General features: G+C 48.0%; 1 protein-coding gene across 1 annotated transcript; it reads right to left on the bottom strand.

Moving 5' to 3' along the window:
- Positions 1-8000: 8000 nt before the first annotated feature.
- Positions 8001-14022, bottom strand: DUSP13 (dual specificity phosphatase 13). Its single transcript, XM_029059884.2, has 3 exons — positions 13877-14022; positions 10652-10869; positions 8001-8739 (listed from the first exon to the last, which is right to left on the bottom strand). Exons 1-3 carry the CDS (start codon positions 14020-14022, stop codon positions 8540-8542), a joined length of 564 nt encoding a protein of 187 aa, XP_028915717.1. The 3' UTR covers positions 8001-8539.
- Between the last annotated feature and the right edge of the window lie 1006 nt (positions 14023-15028).

Genomic DNA, 15028 nt, shown 5'->3' with positions numbered 1-15028 from the left:
AGAGTACTCTTCAATAGAGTTGATAAACCTGATCCCTACCCTCAAGGAGCTTATAGTTTAGAGAAAGAGACAAAATTACCTAAAGGGGAAGCTTTTAGTATATGTATGTAAATGCTGTGGGGCTGGGGGTTGGGTAAATAGAAATATGCTTAAAAGGTACAGGTCCAAGTGCCTAGATGACACAGAAGGGAGGGAGAATAGGGTGGGAAAATGAGAGTTTTGTCAAGGAAGGCTCTTGGAGGAGATATGATTTTAGTTAGAATTTGAAGATGGGAAGAGTGGTGATCCATCAGCTATGACGGGGGATGGACATGGGCAAAGGGTTGATGGCCAGAAAAACCAATTTAAGGCTCATTGAATAGATTGGTGTTAGAGGAATAAAATGTATGGGTTGAGTTGCAATAAGAGCTTATCAAGATGAGATGGGAGGGGGAGAACTGATTGAGTACCTTAAAGTTAATGGTAAGAAGGTCCTGTTTGATATGGAAATGGATGAGCAGCTATTGGAAGTTTTTGAGGAATGGAGACATATGGGCAGAATGTTTTTTAAGAAAAATGGTCCGGGCAGCAGAATGGCATATGGACTGGAGAGGGGGGAGACTAGAAGTAAGGAGGTCAAGGAGGAAGTTGGAAATGATAAATGCTTAGAACAGAATGGATGGAGTTTGGATGGAGAGGGAGGGTTAGAACCTAGAGATGCTGTGAAGGTAGAACTGACAACTCAGGGTACCATTCCCCCTTCCCAGCCTCTGTTCTTTCCCCTGGGCTCCTGTGGCTCACTGTATAGCTTAGTTCCAGGTCCTGGGGTCATTAGTATCCCTGCCTCTCTGGAGACCAGTGTGGCCTCTTGGAAAGATCACGGCATAGGAGTTAGGAGAACTGATTCCAGGCCTGGTTCTGCCACTTGCCTGCTGTGTGATCCTGGGCAAGTCACTTAAATTTTTCTGTGCCTCAATTCCCCTAAGCATTGCTTATTCTCCCTCCCTCAGACTGAGAGCCCCAGATGGGAGAGGGATTGTGTCTGACCTGATTTTAGAGTACCTACCCCAGCACTTAGCACAGTGCTTGGCACCTACCAAGTACTTCACAAATATTGCTAATATTATTATTATTATTATTATCACCGCTAATACCATTATGACCTCTGTATAACCCCGGCGACTCTCTGGTCCCACGTTTCCGCATTAGTAAGATCCAAAATCCCATGACCCAGAAGCAGTTTTGTAATCTGGTGCTTCCTCTTTGCTAAAAAGGAATCGATGTAAGAAGACGTGTGCCTGGTCAGATGGCTGAAGGAGCTCCGGTGCCCTGAGCCAGATTCCACCCCTGCAGTCCAGAGTCCAGGGGCCAGGACTGAAGGAGGATTATACTTCGAACTGGATTTTGGGAGTGTGTTCACGCTTGACATCTAGGCCTTGGCCAGGCTTTCAAGGGTGGAGTCCAAACTATAGCTTTACCAGGCTGGGTAATAATAATAATTATAGTATTTTTTAAGAGCTTATTATGTGCCAGGCACTGTACTGAGCTCTGAGGTGGATAAAAGCAAATCGGGTTGGACATAGTCCCTGTCCCACATAGGGCTCAGTCTTAATCTCCATTTTACAGATGAGGTAACTGAGGCACAGAGAAATGAAGTGACTTGCCCAAGGCCACACAGCAGATAAGTGGCGGAGTAGGATTAGAACCCATGACCTTCTGATTCCCAGGCCCGTGCTCTATCCACTATGCCATGGGACTCGGAGCCAGAAAACTAGAGGCAACGGATAGGGATGTTTTGGATCAGTCAGTCAATCAATTTATTGAGCACTTATTGTATGCCAAGCGCTGTACTAAGCACTTGGAAGAATACAATGGAACGCTATAACAGAACTTGGAAGAATACAATGCAACGATATAACAGACACATTCCCTGCCCACAATGATCTTAGAGTCTAGAGGGGGAGACAGACATTAACATAAATAAATAAATTACAGATATGTACTTAAATGCTGTGGGGCTGGAAGGGAGAATAAATAAAGGGAGCAAGTCAGGGCGGCAAAGAAGGGGGGGGGGAACGGAAAAAAGGGCTCAGTCCGGGAAATCGTCTTGCAGGAGATGTGTCTTCAATCAGGCTTTGATGTGGGGGAGAGTCATTGTCAGATATGAGGAGGGAGGGCATTCCAGGACCGAGCCAGGACGTGAGCAAGAGGTTGGTGGCAAAAGGAAGAGATGGAGGTACGGTGAGAAAGTTAGCATTAGAAGAGCAAAGTGTGTGGGCTGTATTGTAGTAGGAGAGTAGCGAGGTGAGGTAGGAGGGGGCGAGGTGTTTGTTTTGAAGCCAATGGTGAGGAGTAGTTTTTTGATGCAGAAGTGGATGGGCAACCACTGGAGGCTTTGGGGGAGAGGGGAAACATGGCCTGAACGTTTTTGTAGAAAAATGACCTGGACAGCAGAGTGAAGTATGGACTGGGGTGGGGAGAGACAGGAGGCTGGGTGGTCAACAAGGAGGCTGATACAGTAGTCAAGACAGGATAGGATAAGGGATTGGATTAACATGGTACCAGTTTGGATGGAGAAGAAAAGGTGGATTTTAGCAACATTGTGAAGGTGGAACCGACAGTTCTCTGCACACGGTAAGCGCTCGATAAATACGACTGAATGAATTGAATGAATGAATGACAGGATTTAGTGATGGTTTGAATTAAGAGGACTGAATGAGAGAGTAGTCTAGGATAAAGCCAAGGTTATGGGCCTGGGAAACAGGAAGGATGGGGGTGCTGTCTAAAAGTATGGGAAAGTCAGGGGAGAATAGGGTTTGGGTGGAAAGATAAGGAGTTCTGTTTTAAGCTTGATAAGTTTGAGGTGACAAGAGGACATCCAAGGGAGTGATAGATGGAGAATAGAAGGGGACCCAGAACTGAACGTTGAGGGATCTCCACAGTTAGGGGTGGGAAGCAGAGGAGGAGCCTGCAAAACAGACTGAAAATGAATGGTTGGATAGATAGGAGGAGAACCAGGAAAGGACAGTGTCAGTGAAGCCAAGGTAGGATAATGTTTCTAGGAAAAGGGAGAGGTCAACAGGGTCGAAGGCAGCTGAGAGGTACAGAAGGATTAGGATGGTGTGGAGGCTGTTGGATTTGTCAAGAAAGAGATCATCTGTGACCTTTGAGAGGATGGTTTCTATGGACTGAAGGAAACAGAAGCCAGATTGGAAGGGGGCAAGGAGAGAATTGGAGGAGAGGAAAGAGGAACTTGAGGCAGTAGGTGTAGACAACTTGCTCAAGGAGTTTGGAGAGGAATGGTAAGAGGGAGATGGGGCAGTACCTGGAGGGAAGTGTGGGATCAAGGGAAGGTTTTTTTAGGATAGCGGACGAATGGGCACGTTTGAAAGCAGTGGAGAAGAAGCCATTCTAGAGCGAACAGTTGAAGATGCAGAGGAGAGGACAAAGTTAAAACATACAAGGATTAATTTGAAGTGGACTGTGTGTCAGTTATATTGTTATATTGTTCCCTCCCAAATGCTCAGTACAATGTTCTGCACACAGTAAGCATTCAATAAATACAGTTGACTGACTGATTGATATCTAGATTTCCGCCAGCAGTGCTGGTGGCTCATGCACAAGAGTGAAAGGCGTGGAATGTGGAAGTGATCCAGGGATGTGGGTAAATGGTATGAGATCGACGAAGGGATAGAGGAGGAGTGAGTTGAGTTCATTAGAGAGGGCGCTGTTGAAAGTGTTAATTTGGTCATTTAAGGGAAGGTAGTTCGGGTATGAACTGAGAAATAGGAGGGCCAAAAGGATAGGAGGTCTCTGTGAGGGAACAGCACAGATTTGCAGGGAGGAGGTGTGTTGGAGAGAAGGCAAGTGAGGAGGTTGGGGGATTTCAGAGATGGTGAGGGTAAAGATTGTGCAGTGGCTTGAGATGATAGGAACAGAGTCTAGAAACATGAGGGCAAAGGGCAAGGACTAAGGACAATGTGGTGAGTGGGTTGGGGAACAGTGCTGGGGGAAGTTAATGCACAATGAGAAGCAAATGAGGATCCCATTTTGAGATGGCTGCCTTAGGGATGGAACAGTGAAGATAATAATGTTGGTATTTGTTAAACGCTTACTATGTGCAGAGCACTGTTCTAAGCGCTGGGAGGGATACAGGATAATCAGGTCGTCCCACGTGAGGCTCACAGTCTTCATCCCCATTTTACAGATGAGGTCACTGAGGCACAGAGAAGTTAAGTGGCTTGCCCATAGTCACACAGCTGACAAGTGGCAGAACCTGGATTCGAACCCATGACCTCTGACTCCCAAGTACCGGCTCTCTTTCCACTCAGCCGCGCTGCTTCTCTGATGCTTAAGTTGCACATGAAAGTCATCCCTGGGAGAGTCAGCAGAGACAGCAGAGGGCGGCATGGCCCAGCGTCCCAAGCTGGACTTGTTTGGACCTGCAGTTTGTGGCACCTGAGACTGTGTGTGACCCCTTGCTGAGGTCTGACTGCTGCTCAGAGCCCTTCCCCTGCAAAGCCTTTATTGCCTCCTCTGTGAGGGGGATGGGTTTCAACCATTAAACTCCTCAGACTAGCCACGGTTGACATCCCACTCCCCTTTCTCCCCCTCCCAATCCTCCTTCCCATCCGGAACACTCTTTTTATTAAAATGTTTTTTGCTAAGTGCTTACTGTGTTACAGGCACTGTGCTAAACAGTGGAAGTGCATTTTGTCTCCTCCTGGCAGAAGGTCATTGACCTTAGCTTTACTACAGGGGCAGCTGCCTAAATGAGAAGCAGCAGTGAGAACAGAGAAGCAGCATGACTTAATGGATAGAGCATGGGCCTGGGAGATCAAAGGTCATGGGTTCTAATCCTGACTCTGCCACCTGTCTGCTGTGTGACCTGGGGCAAGTCACTTCACTTATCTGTGCCTCAATTACCTCATCTGTAAAATGGGGATTGAGACTGTGAGCCCCACATGGGGCAGGGACTGTGTCCAACCCAATTTGCTTGATACACGCCGGGGCTTAGTATAGTGCCTGGCACGTAGTAAGCACTTAACCGATAATACAGATATTATTATTATTATTTGGCTCCCCAGACTGATGAACAGCAGAACCAACCTGGAAAATGTCTCCACCACCAAGAGGAACTTTAGGCTCACTGACTCTACTGGCTTGCCCTGTGGTAGCTCCTTTTATGTCTGCCCAAGGTCCAGCAGAAGAAAATGAAGGGTTCACAAAGGAGAGGTTTGCCAGCTACAGGCTAGTGTTACTTATATGGCTTGGGGTTGGTCTGGATCTGAAAACTTACCATTCATTCAATAGTATTTATTGAGCGTTTACTATGTGCAGAGCACTGTACTAAGCGCTTGGAATGAACAAGTCGGCAACAGATAGAGACGGTCCCTGCCGTTTGACGGGCTTACAGTCTAATCGACTTACCAGGAAGTCTTCAAGTGCCTCAACATGAAGACTTGAGATCAGCAGGGGGTTGGGAAGGTTGAGGAGCGGAAGCACCTCTAATTCACTCAGTCAACCACTCGATAATAACAATTGTGTTATTTGTTAAGCGATTGCTATGTGATAAGCACTGGACTAAGCATTGGTCTAAATGCATGATAATCAGGTCAGATGCAGTCTCTGACCCATGTGGAGTTCACAGTCTAAGGCAGAGAGAGAGTGGGTATTTCAACCCCATTTTCCCAGATGAAGAAACTGAGGCACACTTGCCTAAGACCATATAGCAGTAAGTGGAAAAACCAGGGTTAGAACAGAGCATCCTGATTCCCAGATCTGTGCTCTTTCCATTAGGCCATGCTGGTTCTTTAAATAGTATTTGTTGAGCGCTGTCTGTGTGCAGAACACTGTACAAAACACTTGGAAGGCTACTGTAGAGTTAAAAGACACGATCCCTGCCCTCTGAGAGTTTACAACCTAGCCTGGGAGACAGGTACTAAAATAAATTGCAGGTGGGGAAGTCACAGAGTTTAAAGATATTTACATAAGTGCTATGTAGCAAGGGAGGGGTTGAGCGCTGGTGAATCAAGGGGACAAGCAGAATGACTGGGAGGGACTGTAGTGGTAGGCGGGACTGGGAGAGGGAGGAGGACAGAAAGGGCTGTTGCTTTTTTGGGAAGAAGAGTGGAGGGGAGTAGTGGCTGACATTTGCTAACAGGTGGGTATCCACATTGCTGACTCAAGCTTCCTGCTCTCTCTCAGAGAGACTTGCTGCCTCCCCCGCCTGTAGGGAAAGGAGACGGCTTTGCTCCAGACACCCAATTAGGCAACGAATGGGTCACCCCGGACATTGCCCCATTTCCCTGTCGTTCCTCAGCATATGCCGCAGGAAACTGGAGTGGCTCACTTCCCACCCAGTCAGACTGCCTCACCCTATCGGACAAAAACTCCTATGAATACTTGGGCCCTCCTAGGCCTCAGGAGCTGGGGAGGGGCCACCTCATCCAGGGTGGGCTAATGAAATGAAAATGTAAACATCTCTGGCTTCCTGGTCCCATTAACCTCACCCAAATGCCCTCTTGCTTTGCCCTCTTTCCCCACAATAGAGTCTCTGAGCAATGCCTCAGATGGTGATGAGCCAACATAAGAATGGGAACCAAGTGAGGAGTAAATTTTTTTTTCATTTAATCATATTTGTTAACACTGTACTAAGCACTGGGGTTAATACAGGATAATTAGGTTGGACACAGTCTCTGTCCCACATGCGGCTCATGGTCTAAATAGGAGTAGAATTTAAACTCCATTTTGCTGGTGAGGAAACTGAGGCACAATGGAGTTAAGTGATTTGCCCAAGGTCCCTCAGCAGATAAGTGGCAGAGCCAGGATTCGAACCCAAGTTCTCTGACTCCCAGACTTGTGCTCTTTCCACTAGGCCACGCTGCTTTCAATCCGCTGGTTTTATTGAGCCCTTGCTCTCTGTGGAGCACTATACTAAGTGCTTGGGAGAATATAATGATCCCAGCTCTGCCATTTGTCTGTTGTGTGACCTTGGGCAAGTCGCTTCACTTCTCTGGGCCTCAGTTACCTCATCTGTAAAATGTGGATTATTAATATTAATAATAATAATAATAATAATAATGTTGGTATTTGTTAAGTGCTTACTATATGCCAAGCACTGTTCTAAGCCCTGAGGTAGATACAAGGTAATGAGGTTGCCCCACATAGGGCTCACAGTCTTCATTCCCATTTTACAGATGAGGTAACTGAGGCACAGAGAAGTTAAGTGACTTGCCCAAAGTCACACAGCTCACACAGCTGATAAGTGGTAGAGGCGGGATTAGAACCCACCACCTCTGACTCCCAAGCCCATGTTCTTGCCACTAAGCCACACTGCTTCCCAGCCCCATATGGAACAGAGACTGTGTCCAACCTGATTACCTTGTATCTACGCCAGTGCTTAGAACAGCGCTTGGCACATAGTAAGTGCTTAACAAATACCATAATAATAATAATTACTACAGTACAATAGAGTTGGTGACATGATCCTGCCCATGAGGGTATTCAACCTCTTAATTCAAATCCTGATTTTTCGTAGTGCCTTTGCACCACCACTTCTGCCGTCCCACACACCAATTTGGGCCAGGCCTGGGGCCCTCCCACATTTGCAAAGCTGATTTGTAGGGATTTGGAAGCTCTACTTCCATAAGAAGCTTTAATAATAATAATAATAATAATGTGAGTATTTGTTAAGCGCTTACTATGTGCAGAACACTGTTCTAAGCACTGGGGTAGATACAGGGTAATCAGATTGTCCCACATGAGGCTCACAGTCTTAATCCCCATTTTTACAGATGAGGTAACTGAGGCACAGAGAAGTTAAGTGACTTGCCCACAGTCACACAGCTGACAAGTGGCAGAGTGGAATTCAAACCCATGACCTCTGACTCCCAAGCCCAGGCTCTTTCCACTGAGCCATGCTACTTCCCGCTTAGTAGACCCAGCGTGAGTGTGGCCCCATGTACTGTCCCTCCCCCATCATCTGAATAAGCAGGAGAACACACGTGCTTTTCTCTTTATGGATCTTCTCTTTTATTTTTATTACTTTTGTCTTTGATTTATCTACGGTGAGGTGAGAGACTTGTGAATATAGAAGAACGAAACCCTAACAAGGCCAAACCAAAAACCCATTCAACCTCAGTGGCTCTTGGTTCCGATTGTCTCTACATAGGTAGTCTTAGGGTTTCCTAAAACCAAAAACATAACAAGAGGGGACTCTGATGGGTTTAGCTTCGATCACGACTGACCATCGGGAGGGAAGGATAGGGGATGTTTAGAATGGGCAGTTTGCCCATGATGCCTTAATCTGGAATTGCAGTCTCACTTCTCACCCCCTAGGGACTCAGTCTCCGCTCTTGCCCTCATCTCGCCCAGCCTGGGCATGTGGTCTGGGACCTCAGGTTCACCTTCCCAAGTCGCAACAGTGGTGAACCCCCCAGCCTGGTGTGGCCTTCATAGACGTTTCCCTCACTCTTGCTGCAGCTTGACAACAAACTTCCGTGCCACCGAGCAAAGATTGAGAGCCGAATGTGGCCACCCCATCCCTCGGAGGGTCTGGTCACTGGTCTTTTGGGTGCCGGAGTTGCCCATCGAGCTCACGCAGCTGCCGGAGGAAGCCGGGGTTGGGGAATATCCAGCGGCGTTCCTTCACAGTGTCGATGGCCTGGACCAGGGAGAGCCGGTGCTGAATCATGAGGTAGGCCAGAACCAGGGTGGCTGAGCGGCTCATCCCCACCACGCAGTGCACCAGGACCTTCGCTGGCAAAGGAGACAGACAGACAGAGGGTGGTCGGGGCACAGCCAGCTGGACTGGGGCCGGGACTCCGGCCCGCACTGCAGGACAGCAAGCCGCCCAACCAACTGACCTGGCCAGCTCTGAACCTGACTAGACAGGCCCTGGGGTGGGATGGGAAACAATAAAGCCTCATCTTGGAATTTCAATTGCTCCTTTCTTCCCTCAGCCTTGGTGCCCTGTTACTATTATTATTATTTATTGCATTTATTGAGTGCTTGTTGTGCACAAGTAATATACTAAGTGCTGAGCAGGGGACTGCCAACCTAGAGTTGCATTATGAGTTATGATGAGTGGCATTTAAAATGTTTCTCCATGCATACCCTATTTCAGCTTTCCAACATTAAGTAAGTCTCCTTTGGACACTCATTCTATTTATTGTCCATGTCCAGTATTTCAGTGGAGCTAAGATGGCGATGCCGGCCCTCCTGGCTGACTCCAACCTATCACCCTCCCCTCCCCTCTTCAAACATCCTCCCAAAATTGGCTTCCTATTTTCCTGTGGCTCTTGTGTGACCCCCCAAATATTCCACCCTCCTGAATCCACCTCTGTGCAATCTTGTTTCAAAGTCAGGCCCATTCTTTAGCCAGCTAAAAGACTTTCCATCCTCCCATCTCCACGCCCACACTCAACCCTGGCTCCTGCTGCTATTACCACAGCACAGGGACCAGCCAGACTGGGCCAGCTGATCAGGAAAGCAGACCCGAGATGGACTGCTGCTGTCTTCTCCCCCTCCTCCTCCCCTTCTCAGCCACCCTTCTTTCCTCCCTGCCAATTGCCTCCTGTGTGATCTGGGGTAAATCAGTTAACTTTTCTGTGCCTCAGTTTCCTCATCTGTAAAATGGAGATTCAATCCCTGCTGCCTCTACTACTTAAACTGTGAGTCCCGTGAGGAGCAGGGATTGTGTCCATCCTGATTATCTTGTGTCTTCCCACCACCCTCCTCCCTCTCCCTGAGAGCTGCTCGGGAGCTCCGGGGGCTTACAGTCTAAAGATGGGTTGGGAGAAGAAACTGGCCAAAGAGACACATGAGGGAAGAAACTTTAAGTTAACAATCAAGCCAAGAACTGTGGTCCTCGCTGCTAAGGGAACAGTTTTGAGGCACCTCACTCCTACAACCGGGCCGTTTCCAGTCCAACAGCCGTGACCATCTCCATCCCCACAGCGTCCCTGTTCTTTCTCCCTGGATTATAAATGGGCACACGGCGGCCCTTGGAGGGGTAGTGACACTCTCCAGATCACACAGAGCCGGAACAGATTTCAGGTCACTGGGCTCCTGGCCTAGGGCTCGTCTTACCGAACTCCCAAAGATGTGATGAGGGATTAGGGACATTTTGTTCTCTTTAAGGCCTTTAGTGTGGTTAACTCTGAAATTCTGGCATCACCCGACTCCAGTTGTTTCTGGAGCTAAATGAGCATTGCTGCATATTCTGGAGGAGGCAAGTTTACATTTTTCCTTATTAAAAATCAAAGTGCAGCCATCTGTAGCCAGTTTACAACCCTGCCCAACCCCAGGTCTGCCTCTGGGCTCTCTGCTCTCCCACACTCTACTCTTAGATGATTTTTCGAGGCATTAGGAAAGCACTTTAGGAATGCATATATATGCATTTAAAAGATCACATTGCCTCTCAGAGAATTTTGAAGCCATGCCTTTTGTAATCAATCAAACGGATCAATAGTAGAACTACTTGAAATGCAGCTAAGTCACCCTGCTGAGCCTGCATTATCGGTTCTGTCTGTAGGGTGTAGGGAATTCCTTGAAAGCAGGACGATTTGGAGCTTTGGGTTACAGAGGGCTAGAGACCGACGCCCGTGCCTGTGGGTGAGCTGAGCTGTGTGGTCCCTTCTCTCTGCAGCATGATAACACCCCTTCCTACCTCCAGGCGTGCTCAGGGCTCCATGGATGAATTCCGCAGCAGAAGAGAAGTAGACACTGATGTCAAAGCTGGGGAGGTCACTGGCGGGCACTCCAAAGTAGTGAACTCTGCTGCCATAGAAGTCGGCTCCCCCTTGGCAGTACATCCCACCGTGGGCTGCATTCAAGACGTGGGTGATACCCATTTTCCACAGCTCAAATCGGTTATTTGCCGTAGCTCTGAGGTAAAGACCAATCAATAGTAACAAACCTTTGCGCCCAGGGGCCTGGTGAACCCTGGGTCCTGCATGGTGGGGCTGACAGCTCAGCTTACCTGCTTCTATCAATCAATCAAGGATATTTATTGAGCATTTACTATGTGCAGAGCACTGTACTAAGTGCTTGGGAGAGTACAGTACAACAGAGTTGGTAGACACGTTTTCTCCTAGGGCAGAGCAGGAGCAAAGGGAGAGAGGCAACCAGAATGGGGGTTTGTTTTTGGCCCAAGGGAATTGACCAAGGGAAGCAGTGTGGCTAGTGGAAAGAGCATAGATCTGTGTGTCAGAGGAACTGGATTCTAAACCCGGCCCTGCCACTTGCCTACTGTGTGAACTTCTCTGTGCCTCTGTTTCCTCATCTGTAAAATGGAGATTCAATCCCTGCTGTCCCTCCTACTTAAACTGTGAGCCCTATGTGAAACAGGGACTGTCCATTCTGATTATCTTGTGTCTCCCCAGCACTTAGGACAGTGCTTGGCACACAGTAACTGCTTAACAAATACCATTATTATTACAGGTATCATTATTATTATTATTACCAGGGAATGCTTGCCTGAAAGAGAATGACTGAACTCCTAACAGGGTAATTGAGACCAAGCTCAGAGGCCCTCAGGACTGATAACTCAGGCTTTGAGTTAGAAGGAATTTGAATCCAAGTGCAAATTCCATCCTTTCCTTCTGATCCTGCCCATTTCCAAGTTCATACTGTCAGTCATCAGCCCCAGAACTGTGTCAAGCAGAGAAAACTGGAGATCTTTTTGGGGTCATGGGAGGCAGATGAGCTACATAAATGTGATCTCTTCCACCCCCGCAATCTGACCCAAATACTAAACAGGGCAGATGAAAAAGAGCTAGACCATTCATGATTGGACTCAGCCACAATTTGGTCAGAGAGGAGGCTTCTCCCTTCTCCCTTCCTTTCTTCACCTGTTCAACAACCCCTCTCTAACTGTCTCTCCTTATACTAAAAAATCCCCCTCCATCTACACCTATGAGTCATCTACACCTGCTCTCTCCACTTCCTCTCCTCCAACTCTCTCTTTGACCCCCTCCAATCTGGCTTCCACCCCCTTCACTCTTTGGACACTGCCATCTCTAGAGTCACCAGTGATATACTTCTTGCCAAATCGAATAGCTTTTGCTCCATTCTAATCCCTCCTCAATCGCTCAGCTGCCTTTAACACTGTGGACCTCCCCTTCTGGAAACATTATCTAACCATGGCTTCACTGATACTGTCCTCTCCTGGTTTAACGACTATCTCTCTGGCTGCTCCTTCTCAATCTCTTTCAGAGGTTCCTCCTCTGCCTTCCACCTTCTAACTAATAATAATGATAACTGTGTTATTTGTTAAGCGCTTGCAATGTGGCAGGCACTAAACTAAGCTCTGGGGTGGATACAAGCAAGTCATTTTGGATACAGTCCTCGTCCCACATGGGGCTCACAGTCTTAATTCTCCTTTTACAGATGAAGTAAATGAAGGACAGAGAAGTGAAGTGACTTGCCCAAGTCATACATCAGGCAAGTGGCAGAGCTGGGGTTAGAAACCCGGTCCTTCTGAATCCCAGGCCAATTTTCTGTCCACTAGACCACACTGCCCAATGTGGGAGTCCCTCAAGGCTCAGTTCTGGATCCCCTTCCATTCTCCATCTACACCCACTCACTTGGAAAACTCATTCGCTCTCTTGGCTTCAACTACTATCTCTATGTGAACGATTCTCCAATGTAGTCTTCGGCCCTTATCCCTCTCCTCTGCAGTCTTATGTTTCCGCCTGCCTTCACGACGTCACTACGTGGATGTCCCACCAACACCTCAAACTTAACATGTCCAAAATGGAATTCCTCATCTTCCCACCCAACCCTGTCGTCCTCCTGTCTTTCCCATTACTGTAGACAATACCACTGTCTTTCCTCTCTCACAGGCATATCACCTTGGCATTATCCTTGTCGTCTCTCTCATTCAACCCACGTATTCAATCTGTCACCAAATGCTATCAGTTCTACCTTCACAATATCACTAAAATCTGCCCTTTCCTTTCAATCTAAACTACTACCATGTGTTCCGAGCACTTATCCTTTCCCGTCTTGGCTACTGCATCAGCTCCCTGGCTGACCTCCCTGCCTCCTGTCTCTTCCCACTCCAGTCCATACTCTGCTCTGTTGCTTGGGTCATTTTTCAAAAAAAACCCCAACATTTAGCCCTTATCTCCCCATTCCTCAAGAACATCCAGTGGCTGCCCATCCACCTCCACAACAATCGGGAACTCCTTACCATTGGCTTCAAAACACTCAATTGGCTCTCCCGCTCCTATCTTGCCTCACTGATTTCCTAGTTCAGCCCAGTCCACAGGCTTCATTCCTCTAATGCCAGCCTAATCACTGTGTCTCGCTCTTATCTGTCTCGCTGATGAACCCTTGTCCATGTCCTCCCTCCAACTTCTTCGCCTTTCATATCTGACCACTCTCCCCATCTTCAAAACCTCTTTAAAGTCACATCTCTTCCAAGAGGCCTTCCTCGAATGAGCTCTCATCTCCCCTACTCCCTCTCCCTTCTGTATCATCTGTGGACTTGGATCTGTACCCTTTAAGCACTTGATATTCCCCCTCAGCCCCACAGCACTTACGCATATACCCAAAATGTATTTATTTTAATGTCTGCCTCCCTTTCTAGACTGTAGATTCCTTATGAGCAGGGAACATGCCTACCAACCCTGTTGTACTCTCCCAAGCTCTCAGTACAGAGCTCTGCAGAGAGCAAGTGCTCAATAAATACCTTTGATTGACTGATCGCTCCATCAGGCTGCTCTCTGCAAATGACCTTTAGGAACAGGAAGTCTCCAGATTTACTCCTTGCCCTGCCCAGAAACAAGCTTTTCAACGGAACTCTAAGCCAAGGGGAGGGCAGGTGCCGGAGCTATAGATTGGCAAAGTCAGCTCGGGGACCCTGGTTCTCTCCAAAATGGCCACTTACACATCTCCAATGAAGAGGTTTGGCCAGACTTCATCCACGTGGTTGCAGGAAACCCGCCCGGTCTGTAGGAGCTGCTCGAGCTCTTGTACGCTGGGACATGCGCTGCCCTCTGTGTTCTCTGGTTCAGAAATCTCTGTCCCTGCCATCATGGTTGTCCTGGAGACTCTACTAGTGAAACCCAGAGAGCCTCTTCCCTTCCCCCAACATCAACTCGAGCGTCTGCAGGTGTCATTTGTCTTTCCGGGAGACGGACAGGGACAGGTGGGAGTGAGGAGCAGGTGACTCAGCAAGCTCTGGAGGCCTGTCGAGTGACCTGGATCCAGTTACCAGAATCTCTAGAGAGAAGCCAAACCCACAGGCCCAACATCTCTGGAGTCTCAGTGGAAAGAATGAGCCACCCCCCTCCCTGCTTGAAGCATCGTGACACGGTGGTGAGAACCGCTGAGGAGCAGCATGGTGTAATGGATAGAGCATGGGTTTTGGGAGTCAGGAAGACTTGGATTCTAATCCCACTTCCTCCACTTGTCTGCTGTGTGACCTTGGGCAAGTCACTTCCCTGTGCTTCAGTTGCTTCGTCTGTGAAATGGGGATTAAGACTGTGAATTCTGTGTGGAACATGGACTAGGGCTAGATTTGGGGCAGTTGAAGGACAGAAGGCTAGTGTCTACACTTGGATGAGCTGACGTTCCTAAAGATAGTCAGGTGGCTTCTCTTGCTTCAAGTTCCAAATCACCTCCTGTTCACCGTGACTCACTTGCTGCCCTTTCACCCGGCTGCCTATGCCTTAATCCCTCACCAGCTTCCTGTCAAGAGAATCATGAGTTTTGCATTCAGCAGAGGAGGAACTGAGCTTTTGCTGGCTCATTTGCTCACTGTCCTCCTCCATATAGGCTTCTTAATTGCATCTATTATCTCATCATTTAAGAAGAATAAGTGGAAAGAAGGGGATGGCTTCCGAGCCACTGAATAGCAATTAAGACCGAATAATAGCTGTGTGTTTTGATACTCTTTATCTATGGCACCTCACTGCCTGCCTCTCTGCTTGAGGCAGAGTCTGAGATAAATAGCACCAAGACAGACAATAGAAGGGTCTCCCAAGTTTAGTGTTTCTCCTCTTTAGTATTTTCATCAAAGCCTGGATAATGAGCCCCA

This window comes from Ornithorhynchus anatinus, chromosome 3, assembly GCF_004115215.2.
Source record: "Ornithorhynchus anatinus isolate Pmale09 chromosome 3, mOrnAna1.pri.v4, whole genome shotgun sequence".
Taxonomy (NCBI): Eukaryota; Metazoa; Chordata; class Mammalia; order Monotremata; family Ornithorhynchidae; genus Ornithorhynchus; species Ornithorhynchus anatinus.
This window is presented reverse-complemented; position numbering and strand designations above follow the sequence as displayed.